General features: G+C 36.0%; 1 protein-coding gene across 1 annotated transcript in view; it reads right to left on the bottom strand.

Moving 5' to 3' along the window:
* The window catches only part of NKAIN1 (sodium/potassium transporting ATPase interacting 1), a 78,960-nt gene extending 77,404 nt beyond the window's left edge, over window positions 1-1,556 (bottom strand). Inside the window, exon 1 of the mRNA XM_053707104.1 lies at window positions 839-1,556. Within this exon, the coding sequence (XP_053563079.1) occupies window positions 839-892 (54 nt within the window). The 5' untranslated portion in view covers window positions 893-1,556. The remainder of the gene's footprint in view (window positions 1-838) is intronic.
* Window positions 1,557-15,195: the final 13,639 nt, after the last annotated feature.

The raw sequence follows: 15,195 nt of genomic DNA, 5'->3' as shown, positions 1-15,195 counted from the left end.
ATTAATAAACTCTTTCCTTAAATGTACTATGAGGTTTTTTACTGTGTCTGCAATTATACTGTTCTGTTAATATCCATGTATAAGGCACCCAATTATAGCTGGCTAATTTAAATACATCTATCTTTAATTTTTTATTTTATTTAGTCTCTTGAGTCTTATATCTGAATAAATTAAATACAATGAATACTAAATTAATCTCTGGAACTGTGAATATGAATATGTACAAACATCTCATCTTTCATAGAAACTTCCCTTTTTTCCCTAAACACACACAAAAGCAAGTTCATTCAGGAACACTTCAATCATTAAATAGTACATTAAAAGCAGAAGATATTAAAACTATTATACACACATATAATTGTGTAGAAATCTATAATAAAACTTTTGAACACATTAAGACTTTTTTTCTTGCTTTTTACAGACTTACATTCTATATATATATATATATATATATATATATATATATATAAATACACCCACACATTATATATAAAATACCTTTTACTGATAGTGCTTTTAAACAATATATACTATATATACTATATATATATATATATATATATATATATATATATATATATATATATATATATATATATATATATATAGTGTGTGTGTGTTGTATTTGCAGATTGATAGCCCCTGAAATAAAGCTTCCTCTTATACACAGTGGTTGTGATCCAGTACAAAGGACTACTAATGTCATAGGAAGTATACGGTTCATGGATACAGTCTAAATCTAGGCTAAAACTCACAAGTGATTTGAAAATCACAACAATGAAGATATTACTATCACTATGACTGCCCATCCATTCTTATAATGGGGATTTGTACTCACCAGTTGCAGACAACAGATTCCAACCAAGGTGCATTTCCCCGTGCATTTGCCCATAGTGACCAGCTATGCCCCGAGCTTATACACAGATGTCTCAATCCGGAGGATAAATCCTCACAAAATGTGAGCTCCTCAACCCAGTGTATGATCCATCTTTACAAAAAAAAAAAAAAAAAAAAAAGGCCTGGAGGATTATAGGACCATGATTACGAACGCCACCCAACAAATCTGCATCCCATGTAGGAGAGGAGGAGCTCTGAAGCTTGTGTCCTCTTTGTGTTGGTCTATTGTGTGTTTTGTGTACAAGAGTGTGCGTTGGGGGGGATAGGAGTGGCAGTAAGGGAGGACAAACCACACACCCACCCTATAGGGATTCACCCTCCCCTCTGCCTCTGTAGCGGGCAGCGAGCAGCATTTCACTGTTCCCTGGCCAGTTGCTGTGTGTGGGGAAGGGAGGACGTCGTAACTGAAATCGCCTCCTGGCTGCCCGACACCCCCCACTGTACACCCCAGGGTATGAGTACCAGCTGCCAGATCTCTATTGTTATTGCGGAATAAATGCAGACTGATGCAGATTGTGTGTGGTATCCTACAAATGAAGCGTGCAGGGATGTTCTTAACCTCTTCAATGCCAGCGACTCAAGTGTGGGAAAGGACTTGGTCAGGCTATGCCCTTCCCACAATCACAACATTGTATAATTTGTCTTGATAAATGTATAAAATCTTCATGAGCATTCATTTTGTTTGGCAATGAAGAAAAAACTAGCATCCTTTTGTTGAATAAAATATGCAGATACACCTCACTGGTTTATCCTTGATATAAATAATTATGTTACAGTTGTAAAAGTCTTCAAAGCTGGAAAATAAAAGCACTGTGAAATCTAAATAATATACACACACAATACACATTAGATTCTTTAAATGGGATTCTTTTTAACATGATTCTGAATGTATCCTTGATATAAATGATTATGTTACAGATGTAAAAGTCTTCAAAGCTGGAAAATAAAAGCACTGTGAAATCTAAATAATATAGACACACTTTTCCCCTAACCCTTATCACTATAACCAGTACTACTAGTATACAACACAGGGTTAATTAAACATGACAGTATATTTACTCCAGACAGGGCTAAACGCCAACCTCTACCTCCAATTTGCCACACACAGGACTACTTGTGACAGTGGGGAGAGTGCAGGCAATGGCATGAAAGGGGTTAACATCACAGGGTTTCCAGCTTCTGTATCCCAATTTATTACCAGGGTTTACGAGTCCGACCCATATTAACCCCAACATCCATTCTACACGATCTCAAAAATCATTGTTCACAACTAGCCACTTCTGCTAAGAGTTTGACACTCACACAGAGCCACTTTCTAAGCTGTGACAACAGGGACAGTGAGGGCATTAAAGATGCAGGGTCTCCATCTGCCTTATTTCAAATATGTGCCAGGGCATTAGAGCCAACAAACATTAAAGGGACATTATACACTAGATTTTTCTTTGCATAAATGTTTGGTAGATGATCCATATTTATAGCCCATACAGTTTTTTTTTTAAATGGATAGTTTTGCTTATTCTTAAATAACATTGCTCTGATTTTCAGTCTTAACCAAGCCCCAAAGTTTTAGGAAAATACCGAGGTATACCTACTCCAGCTTGCTTCTGTTTGTGTAAAGGGTCTTTTTTCATATGCAAAGGAAGGGGGAGGGGGGATTTTTTTTCTTGCAGTGGGTGTTCCAATAACCTTTTAAACAGTGCTAAACTGGGAGCTTCTAAGTAACTTTTTTAAAGGTTTTATACTGGATTTTTATATCAGTATCTGTGCATATTATTCGTTATAGTAGTATCTATTACATGCAGTTAAATGAAAATTGATGTATACTGTCCCTTTAATCCATAACATCCTACCTACCCTTCCCCAGACATAACATTCGCTGCCACCACACAAAAACATATTATTCTGGCTTTTTGGGCTACCCCCAAGGCTGGTATGGCCTACCAAGCTAGCAGGAGGTTTCCCAGTGGGCTGCAGCAGCTGGGGCTGGAAAGCTACAATTTAAAGGGGTAATTAATTAATGTAATTGGGTTGTAGGGTGACAATATAACAACAATCTGGCACTTTTTAAAATACAAACTAATATAATTTAATTCTGAAAAAAGGGGGAAGCAGAATCCCAGTGATACCCTTTGAGCAAAATGGGACATGTGCCTTCTACTAACTCAACAGAAACTAGGGCTGGTCTTCATATTTTTCCAGGGTTGATTTTTATCCCCAGTCTGGCCCCGGCTACCCCTAAACCTACAGTTGCAGGTAAAATGTAAAGAAAACTAATCTATAAAACATATCACTTTGGTAACATTATTTCCAAACTCAAATTTATTTTCTACAGCATAAAGACAGATCTGGTTAACTTTATATTTTAATCTGAAAAAAAGGTTCACAGTGCATAAGCAATGAAAAAGAAATACATGAAATTAGATTGTTTATAAAAAAAAAGTTAATTAAACATTAGACAATAGAGACACACAGTTGCAAACAATAATTATAAAATTAAAAGCATTAAATACAGAGAAACCCTAAACTAAACAAAGTAAAATTGTGACTGTGGGAATTCCCAAATCCTTCTGGTGTTCCTTCTTGCTGTTAAAGGGACAGTATACACCAAATTTCATAAAACTGCATGTAATAGACTCTGCTATAAAGAATAATATGCACAGATACTGATATAAAAGTCCAGTATAAAACCTTTTAAAAACTTATTTTAGAAGCTCCCAGTTTAGCACTGTTTATGAAGTTAGTATGGGACACCCACTGAAAGGGGCTGGGAAAACAAAAGGAGCAGAAATAAGCAAAACTATACATTTTTACAAAAACACTCCCTGATGGGCTATATAGATTGATCATCTATAAAAAATGTATGCAAAGAAAAATCTAGTGTACAATGTCCGTTTAAGTGGAATTCTCCCTTGTGTTACAATCAAACACTACTTTATACCTAGTCCAGGTCACATGACCCAACCCAGGGGGTAGTTGGAAACTGCTCAAGTTACATTATCTGGTCTATTTTTCTTGTTGGCTTGGAGATATTTGACCTTGGCAAACTGACAAACACCACTGGAACATACAGTGTGCCAACTACATGATGGAAAATGATGGCATATCATTTTTCATGACTTTATTACTAAGCCATAGACACCAGGCATCCCACACCCCAGTTTAAGAGGCTGGCATTACCCAAGTAGTCTTTTTTTTATTATTATTTTTTTCAAATTTTCAATCCATACACATAAAAAGAAAAAATCAAAGCAAAACATAAACAGCAAAATTGTGGAGGCGCAGCTCCGATTCATTCTGTCGTATTCATGGAGACACATCTCCGTATTCAGAAAACCCCCCCAGAAAAGTCATACCAAAAAAGGTAAATAAAGATAACAAATTTCTGTGTATAACACTATAATCAGAACAATATCTTGTTCTATTATATATATTTTACATTTCCTGAGTAACAACCTTTATAAGCCAAAATTATAACATAATACCTCCAACTCTAAAATGCATTTTATTGGAGACAACAGCAACAACAACAAAAAAGAGAAAACAGAACGAAACCCCACTCCCCTGACTGCTCACTCCCCGCAGGTCTCTTGAATATTACCACAATAATTATTTATGGTGGTCCTCCATTAACTCGCTCATTCTCCCTCCACTGTTGCGGGTATTCATCACCTAATAAGAGAAGCGAGAATGCTGCCAACTTCTGTAGGGGGGCTATAAATTGGATCTGGGTTGTAAGGGGCCAAGTTAAAATAAATTTTAACCATTTATGAAAATATAATCTAAGATATTTTTCCTGCAATAGTTTGTTATCTTGCATCTCTAATGTCATTTGTAATTTCATTCTCTCAACAAACTCTGCAATACTTGGGGCCTTAGTGGATTTCCATTGTCTGAATATCAGATTGCGTGCTGCCAAGATGGCCATATTAATTAACTGTTGATCTCCATCCCAGGTGGGATTGGAAAAGAAAAAGAATATGTAGAATAGAGTGAGATCAAAGCTACGTTTGGTTATATTTTTTAACCAAAAGTTTACCTTACTCCAATACTGTACTATTTTTGGACAGTCCCACAAACAGTGCATAATGTCTGCCTTGGTCTCATTACATTTATAACATCTACCTTCTTGGCTATTCTGTCTCCATTTATTTACTCTGTCTGGAGTATAGTAATATTTATTGATCACTTTCAATTGTGACTCTCTACAACTAATTATTATTGTAGCCTTCTCCATAAGGCTTTTCAATACATTTTGAGGAGTTAAATTCTGAAAATATTTATCAAGTCCAATTTTCAGCTTGTTCACATATTCTCGGCCTTCTTTGGTTAATAATAATTTGTACCAGAATGCGATAGAGCCCTTCCCTATTCTATACATATTTATCCCAGCTTCTATATCCTTCATGCCCCAATCCCATCCTTTTATTTGTGCTATTTTCGTGCTATAACTCCTACTTTGTAGATCTGCAAAAAAAGCTTTTGAAGGGAGTTGGTATTCTATGGCCAGTTTTTCAAATGTCTAAATGGCCGACTTGTCTTCGTTAATTAATTGTGCAAGGGTATTTAAGCCTCTCCTATTCCAATCGCTAAATATTGGATTATATAATTCGGGAGTAAAGTCAGGTATCCCTCTTATAGGCAAAAAGCAAGAGCTTTTATAATCTACCCCTACTGCTTTACAGTATCTCTGCCAGGCCAGAATAATATTTGCAAATGTAGTCATGTTACTAATATTACTAGGTAGTTGCCGATATGGATAGTGAAGTAATGCTTTTACATTAAAAGGTGTAGTTAAATTTGATTCATTTTCATTGTAGGTAGTATATTGGCCTTCTGTCAACCAATCCACGGCAAATTTAACCATAGTTACCCAATTATCATATCTGATATTTGGTAAGAAAAATCCCCCATATTCTCGTAATTGGGTTAATCTATTAATCGCTAAACAGGGTTTCTTTTTATCCCATATAAATTGTGCACAGAACCTATTATATCTACAGATGTCTTGATTTGGAATGAAGATGGGTAGATTTTGTAAAAGGAATAAGATACAGGGGGAAATGATCATCTTAATAATCATGACCCTGGCAGAGAGAGATAGAAAATACATATTCCATTTGTTAAATTCCTTATCTAGATTTTTTAATATTTCAACATAATTGAGCTTATACCATTCATTTGGGTTTCTTCCATGCTTTATGCCTAAATAGTTTATGTACATCCTCTCTTGAAATGGGTGATCAATGCAACTATAAGACGTCTTATATATCCATAGGAACTCTGATTGTATTGGATTTATTTTATATCCTGAAAATTTACTGTAACAGGCAATCATTTTTAGAACTTTCGGTATACTACTACTTGTGTCACTAAGAAATAACATGAAACATCCGCATATAATGATGTAACTATCTTTTTCCCACCCATATTAATCCCCTCCATTTCTTTCCTTAGGTATACCACGATCGGTTCTAGCACAATATTAAACAAAAGGGGAGAAAAAGGGCATCCCTGCCGTGTGCCTCTTTGTAATAATATGTATTGGGATATTTCTTCATTTACCAGCAGCTGGGACCTAGGTTTATATATATATTAAATTAATCAGTCCTAGGATATTTCCGGAGAAACCAAAGTTTAACAATGCTGTATTTATATGATCCCAAATGATGGAATCAAATGCTTTCTCCACGTCAATAGTTATCAGTGCGTAATCGTTTTTATGCTTTCTATCTCTCTCTACCACACCATGATAATAGTCTAATGTGAGGAGAACCTTCCGCATATTCTTAACCAAATTTCTTCCAGTCATAAATCCAGTCTGGTCCTCATCTATCAGTGTGCCCAATACTTTATTAAATCTGCCTTAATAGACATGAGTATTTTGTAGTCTACATTTAGCAAAGATATGGGTCTATATGACCCCATGTCTTCTTGATCCTTGCCTTTTTTATGAATAAAGGATATTATTGAGTCTGTAAAATAATTTGACTGCATTGTATGTTCTACAAAGTACCTATTATATAATCTTTCTAATGATCTTGCAATGTCAATTTTACCTATCTTGTAAAATTCTGCTTTAAATCCGTCAGGCCCGGCTGCTTTACCCACTTTCGTTTTATCTATGGCTTTTATAATTTCTTCTAATGAAATAGCTTGATTAACTTGTTTTAAATCTTGTTGTGATATCTTAGGTAGTTTTATATTTTGCCAGAATTTATTTTTCTCTGTTTCGTTTATTGGAACCTTATCATATAATTTTTGATAGTATCTGTAAAAAGCTTCACGGATTTCCGGAGCTTTATTATATATGTTATTCCCTTCTTTTATCCTAAAGATATTTTTTTTCCTTTTTCTGAAATTCATTAGATTTGCTAAATGTTTAGCCGCTATTCCTTGGAATCCCTGGAATTGAAATCTGACCCTCAGATCTTCATCGGCCCATTTTCTTTTAAGAAAAAAGTTCCCTTTCATTTTTAGTCTTGATATTCATTCCATGAAGCTGGATTTGGATTTAGTAGGTATCTTCTATACAGATTTTTAAGCTGATTTGCTAGTTGTATATCCCTGTGGTTTACCTTCTTTTTTATTTTAATCATGTATGCTTTAATTTCTCCTCTTAATATAGCCTTCCCAGCCTCCCAAAAGATATCTGGCTTTTGTTTATATTCACTATTAAAATTAGAGTATACACGCCATCTATCTACTAACCAATTGCAAAATTTTGTATTGTTTTTCATATAGCTAGGGAAGCGAAAGGAGTTTAGATTTTTGGTTATATCCGCCTTATGTTTGATTGTTAAACTAATTATAGCGTGGTCTGATAAGATAATATCTGCTATATGTGTTTCAATATCAAGCGCCAATAATTTATCTGTTATGAAAAACATGTCAATCCTCGAGAAATTTTTATATGCTTTAGACTCACATGAATAGCTACGTATGTCTGGGTGATGAAGGCGCCAAGCATCTTTTAATCTTAACACCTTGCAAAAGTCTCTTAACAGTTTAGCTTCTTTTAAATATCTAGAGGATAATTTTTGTAAGAATCTATCCATTTCAGGATACATCGTGAGGTTAAAATCTCCCGCCACTATTAGGTTCCATTCTACATATTGGGCTAATTTGTTCCTAAGATGCTGCCAAAATTCTATGTTTAGCTTATTTGGACCATATATATTACAAAATGTTTAAAACATTTTTTTTCAATTTCAACCTGAATAATCACATAGCCTCCTGACGGATCTTATTCCTTTGCCACTATACTATACGCAAGCTTTTTATTAAAAATAATAGCTTCTCCGCATTTCCTATTTTCCCCTGGTGCAGCTGTTCTGGTAAGAGGGCGAACTTTGGAAAAGAGTGAACCATGTAATTTCCTGTGACGTTACATCAGCTGTTATACAAATTTTGGACCTAATGCGCATGCATGCCAGCGTCATCACATACCTGGTCGCATACGTCACTGGTAAAATATTTAGAGCTGTGAAATTCTGGAACCCTTTCTAGAGCGCATGCGTGGGATTTTGTATCATAAATGGTGGGCTTATGGAAAGCTGTTTATTTGGCTCCTCTGCAAAATTCAGAACTCCGCCCCCCACTGCAACTACTCCCATTACTACTACTACTTTAAAGCTGAGTCTCCGTGCTCGTGCATGAAACACAATGACATTGAAGGGAGCAAACATTTGTTGCAGCAGTAAATCTATTGGTTGATTAACAAAGAGAACAGCTGTTTGTCATGTACGAGCACAGAGACTCAGCTTTAGAGTAGTAGTAGTAATGGGAATAGTTGCAGTGGGGGCGGAGTTCTGAATATTGCCGAGGAGCCTAATAAACAGCTTTCCATGAGCACACCATTTATGATACAAAATCCCACGCATGCGCTCTAGAAAGGGTTCCGGAATTTCACAGCTCTAAATATTTTACCAGTGACGTATGCAACCAGGTATGTGATGATGCTGGCACGCATGCCCATTAGGTCCAAAAGTTTTGAAACAGCTGATGTAACATCACAGGAAGTGACATGGTTCGCTCTTTTCCAAAGCTCGCCCTCTTACCAGAACACAGCTACTATTTCCTCTATCCAGTTTACTCTTAGCTTCAAAATTTCAGGAGGTTTCAAATGTAATTCTTGTAGGAAAAATATGTCTGGATTGTGTGTCCTCAGGTTTTTAAATATATGTTTCCATTTAATTGGGTAGGTAATTCCCCCTACATTCCATGAAACTATTTTCATACTGTTATCATATCTTTTAGCCATTTATAACTATACCTATATATAGATTTACGGACATATACATACCTATCTATATGTGTCAATGTGTATACATACACATGCATATATATATATACACATATATACACATACACATATCCACATACTGATTGATTGTTGCCTAAACCCCACAAGAGAACCACCTGAGGGGACAGGGGGCAGGGGGAGGGGGAAAAAAATCTAAAATCTCTACCAACAACCCTATTAATCATTCTCAATGCATTAAGGGTTAAATTACATAGCTATGTACATTTTTAAGTCTTATTATCCAAGTTTATACAAAATGCTTTTGCTTCTGCTACAGTATTCAAGATAGTTCGGCCCTCACCTTCTTCTATTATTATTTTGGCTGGGTATCTCAAATTGGCCTTGACTCCTGCCAAAATCAGCTTTGTACAATATGGGGACATTTCTTTTCTTTTGGCAGAGGTTTCTGACGAAAAGTCCTGAAATAACAGTATTCACCATTCCTCTATCATGAAGGAGTTTATTTTACGATAGTGACGCATAATGTTGACCTTGTCTAAAAAGTTGAGATATTTTATCATAATCATTCTAGGGAGCTTACTTCCATCTAGTGCTTCTTTGCTATTGCCCACTCTGTGTGCCCTTTCTACTAGTATTTTGCCCTCAGATGTCTGTATACCTAATAGATTGGGAAGTGTTAGGGATGCAAATTCAATTAAATCGTTATATTGACTATTCTCTGGTAGGCCCACCACCCTAACATTATTGCGTCGGGATCTGTTCTCTATGTCCTGAATCTTTGCTTGTAATGACTTAATGGTATCAGTGTATATTTTATTCTGTGTTTCTTGATTATTACTCAGGTCTTCTAGGTCAGATATACAGGCTTCGGCTTCTGTTAACCTATTGGAGAATTGTCTTATCTCTGCAGTAAGACCTGCTAGTTCCCTTTGTACCAGCTCAAATTTCAGTAAAATTAGTTCTGCAAGCTGATTAAACATTGTTTGTGTTTCTATTATCTTACTTGGAGTACTAGGTAGTTCTACTAAATTCTCAGCAGATATTTCTGACAACATTTTATTAACGTTTTTTTCTGTCCTTTTTTACTGGCATGGCTGGGGATCTCGGTTTTGTGTTTATGATATATTTTTCCATTAAACTTGTGAATTGCACATGTGTTTTATTCTTTAGAAAATATTGTTTAAAAGTATCTAATGTACTAAGTGAACTTATACTAAGGGCTAGATTTATCAAGCCCCTACGGCAGCCCTACGGCAGCAAGTTCTCACAAGAGATTCATCAAGCAGCGGTCACAAGACCGCTGCTTCCCTAAGCTGTTCGCCACTTCTAAACTGGCGAAATTCAATCTCCTCGGTCGAGTCCTAAATGACCTAAAGACCGAGATGACCTAAAGACCGCTACGAATTGATTCAAAATTGGTGAAGTATAATTGTTCTAATTTTCAAAACTTGAAACAAAAGGGTACTGGTGAGAACATAGTCAATTGTATTTAATAGATTTAAAGAGCAGTTTGTATTTTAGCTTATATTCAGCCTGTGTATGGTTAAGCTAATCCTAAATTTTAAGTTGTTTATCTGTGCAAATATATAGTTATAACTCAGAATTGGGTTTTTACATAAATAATATATATAACTTCTAGTGTTTAAATTAGAGTATACAGACTGTCCTACTGTTTAAATAAGCATTATTAGAATTGTATTGTTTGGGTGTTTAGCTGTTAAAGATCTTGGAATCTCATTGTATTAACTGGGTAATTTTTTTTACTGTGAATAAGGTAAAGTTGTATGAACTCTGTATAGCATATTTGAATAGTTTTGTTTAAATGCATATAATATTGACTCATATTTTAATTCTTACAGATTATATATATATATATATATATATATATATATATATATCAATGTGTTCATAGTTATTTACTAATAATAAAGAATTCAGATATTTATATTCATTTTATTGTATTAGTATATGCATATTTGATTGTGGGTTTAGTTTAAAGAAAGATTGTTAAATATATCAAGTTATAACCCTGCCCTATACTCTCATATTGCTTGGAAAGTACTGCTAGGATTCTTATAAATATACTGACAGGTTTAAAAATAATATTTTGTTTAATTTCGTTTATTTTTTGTAATATTAGATTTTTTTTTATTTTCATGTAATCTTAGTTTTTTGTTTTTTTAAAAGTAATTTTTATTAGCAATTCTCAAGGTTACAACATAAATGGTCCAGGGTATCAATAGTTGATGAAATACAAACAAATACAGACATTTAAATAGTAATGGCATTGGTATATGTTGACAGAAAGTAACTAGTAATATATAAGGCACAATCTATCCAATGGTGAACAACATATCAGGACATTCATTTACAAGTACAGCTCTAGAGAATGTCAATAGGAGGACCTAAATAAAAAAACACGGGTTAATAGATACACTTAAACAGTATGCTTGTATCGAGGTTTTGGAAATTGTCCAATATACATAGTGTCAGAGGGTTGTGCCAGACTAGTAATTGAAGGTGCTGGGGGGCGGGGGATTCGGGGGACAGGGGGGAAAGGGGAAGGAAGGAGGGGAAAAAAGAAAGAAAAAGGGAAAGGGGGAGGGGGGGAAGGACAAAAGGAAAGGGGAAGAAGACCCAGGAGAAGCAGAGAAGAAGAGGAGGCCAGGAGATCTCATGAGGCTAGGTATTATTTAATTTTTTCCCAAACCTCCCAAGCCTGGCAGTGGAGATACATCTTTTTGTTGGAGGTAAAGATGGGACATTCCATCACTTCAAGATAGCTCATAATCTTAGTGATGTCGCTCCAAGTAGGGAGCGCGGTTTGTTTCCAAAGGCGAGTAAGAGATAGTTTAACTGCCATCAACAAGTAAATACTATTCAGGCTTCTAGGGGTGAGAGGAGACCCAATGGATAGATGGAACAATACAGTTTGTGGCCTAGTCCACAGATTAGGGTCCAGGTCAGAACATTTACGGAAAAGTAGTTCCCAAAGGGGTTGTAACATCGAGCACTCCCACCACACATGGGCAGGCGAAAATTTTAAAAAAATTTACTTGCAAAAAATCAAGACATTTTGGACGAGATTACATATATACGGCTTAGGTTACAGCATAACTGCTGAAACCTACGCGCCCGTTAATTCACCAAACACATCGGGTGAATCACATATATGGCGCTTGAAGATCGGAAGATCACATACTGCCCGTCTGTAAGTCGGATAAACTGGCAAGGTTCAGAAATGTGTGGAAATACACATTTTTGGAGTCACCAGTGATTTACGGCAGTTCATGAACTGTTGGCGCCAAAGTAAAAAACTAAAAAAGTTTAAAACACACATAAAAATCTTACCCACCTCCCAAAAATTAAACCGACACATCAAAATCCCTATATCCATCACCCCCCAGCTAGGAATCTACTAATAAAGGTGTTAACTCCTAAATCGCCAACCCCCCACATCGCAATTTACATAATCCACCAACCCCCCACATTGCAAAGTATCTAATTATACTATTAACCCCTAATCCACCAACCCCCCACAACTCAAAGTATCTAATTACACTATTGACCCATAATCCGCCAACCCCCCACAACGCAAAGAATCTAATTACACTATTAACCCCTAATCCGCCAACCCCCAAAACACAAACTACCTAATTAACCTAATAACCCCTAAACCGCCAACCCCCCACAACGCAAAGTATCTAATTGCTGTATTAACCCTGACTTCGCCAACACCCCACCAACACAAACTACCTAATTATCCTATAAACCCCTAAACAGCCAACCCCCAACAACACAAAGTATCACTAAGCCCCTAACATAACACCCCTTAAGTTAACCCCAATTAACTACAATTACATAAAATAAAAAAAGACTATCTACATTTAAAAATAATAAACAATTACCAACATTTTTCAAAATAAAGAAAAACTAAGATTAAATAAAAAAAACTAAGATTACAAAAATAAAAAAATCTAATATTACAGAAAAAAATAAACAAAATTATCCAAAAATAAATAAATAAACCTAATATAATACCCCTATAAAAACAAAAAAGCCACCCCAAAATAAAAACACGACCTAATCTAAGAATAAACTACCAAAAGCCCTCAAATCAGCCAATAGGATCTAAGCAGCTCTGATCCTGTTGGCTGATTTGAAATTTTCAGCCAATATGAATGCAAGGTACCCCAATATAAAATGGGTACCTTGCATTCAATCTTCAGTCTGCGGCAGACGATCGCATGAAGAGGATGTCAGCCACGCCGCCGATCCTGCTCTGCTCTGCACCGCCTCCACTCCACACCACCAGGATGAAGAAAGAAGATTAGGGCTTTTTTTTTATGGGCACTAAAAGATCTAATTGTCCCTTTTAAGGGCAATGCCCATAAAAATGCCCTTAGTTAGTTAGGTCTTTTTTATTTTGGGGGGTTGGTGGGTGGGGATCTTTTACTGTTAGGGGTAATTGGTTAATTTTAAAGTAAAAGAGATGTTAAATTTAAGGGCAATGCCCTACAAGAGGCCCTTTTAAGGGCTATTGGTAGTTTATTCTTAGATTAGGGAGTGTTTTTATTTTGAGGTGGCTTTTTTGTTTTTATAGGGGTATTATATTAGGTTTAAAAAAATATTTTGTATAATTTCGTTTATTTTTTGTAATCTTAGATTTTTTATTTTTTGTAATATTAGATTTTTTTTTATTTTCATGTAATCTTAGATTTTTTTTTTTTAAAAAGTAATTTTTATTAGCAATTCTCAAGCTTACAACATAAATGGTCCAGGGTATCAATAGTTGATGAAATACAAACAAATACAGACATTTAAATAGTAATGGCATTGGTATATGTTGACAGAAAGTAACTAGTAATATATAAGGCACAATCTATCCAATGGTGAACAACATATCAGGACATTCATTTACAAGTACAGCTCTAGAGAATGTCAATAGGAGGACCTAAATAAAAAAACACGGGTTAATAGATACACTTAAACAGTATGCTTGTATCGAGGTTTTGGAAATTGTCCAATATACATAGTGTCAGAGGGTTGTGCCAGACTAGTAATTGAAGGTGCTGGGGGGCGGGGGATTCGGGGGACAGGGGGGAAAGGGGAAGGAAGGAGGGGAAAAAAGAAAGAAAAAGGGAAAGGGGGAGGGGGGGAAGGACAAAAGGAAAGGGGAAGAAGACCCAGGAGAAGCAGAGAAGAAGAGGAGGCCAGGAGATCTCATGAGGCTAGGTATTATTTAATTTTTTCCCAAACCTCCCAAGCCTGGCAGTGGAGATACATCTTTTTGTTGGAGGTAAAGATGGGACATTCCATCACTTCAAGATAGCTCATAATCTTAGTGATGTCGCTCCAAGTAGGGAGCGCGGTTTGTTTCCAAAGGCGAGTAAGAGATAGTTTAACTGCCATCAACAAGTAAATACTATTCAGGCTTCTAGGGGTGAGAGGAGACCCAATGGATAGATGGAACAATACAGTTTGTGGCCTAGTCCACAGATTAGGGTCCAGGTCAAAACATTTACGGGAAAGTAGTTCCCAAAGGGGTTGTAACATCGAGCACTCCCACCACACATGGGCAGGCGAAAATTTAAAAAAAATTTACTTGCAAAAAATCAAGACATTTTGGACGAGATTACATAAATACGGCTTAGGTTACAGCATAACTGCTGAAACCTACGCGCCCGTTAATTCACCAAACACATCGGGTGAATCACATATATGGCGCTTGAAGATCGGAAGATCACATACTGCCCGTCTGTAAGTCGGATAAACTGGCAAGGTTCAGAAATGTGTGGAAATACACATTTTTGGAGTCACCAGTGATTTACGGCAGTTCATGAACTGTTGGCGCCAAAGTAAAAAACTAAAAAAGTTTAAAACACACATAAAAATCTTACCCACCTCCCAAAAATTAAACCGACACATCAAAATCCCTATATCCATCACCCCCCAGCTAGGAATCTACTAATAAAGGTGTTAACTCCTAAATCGCCAACCCCCCACATCGCAATTTACATAATCCACCAACCCCC

This window comes from Bombina bombina, chromosome 3, assembly GCF_027579735.1.
Source record: "Bombina bombina isolate aBomBom1 chromosome 3, aBomBom1.pri, whole genome shotgun sequence".
NCBI classification, from domain to species: Eukaryota; Metazoa; Chordata; class Amphibia; order Anura; family Bombinatoridae; genus Bombina; species Bombina bombina.
Note: the sequence above shows the minus strand (reverse complement) of the source record. Positions and strands in the feature narration are given on the sequence as shown.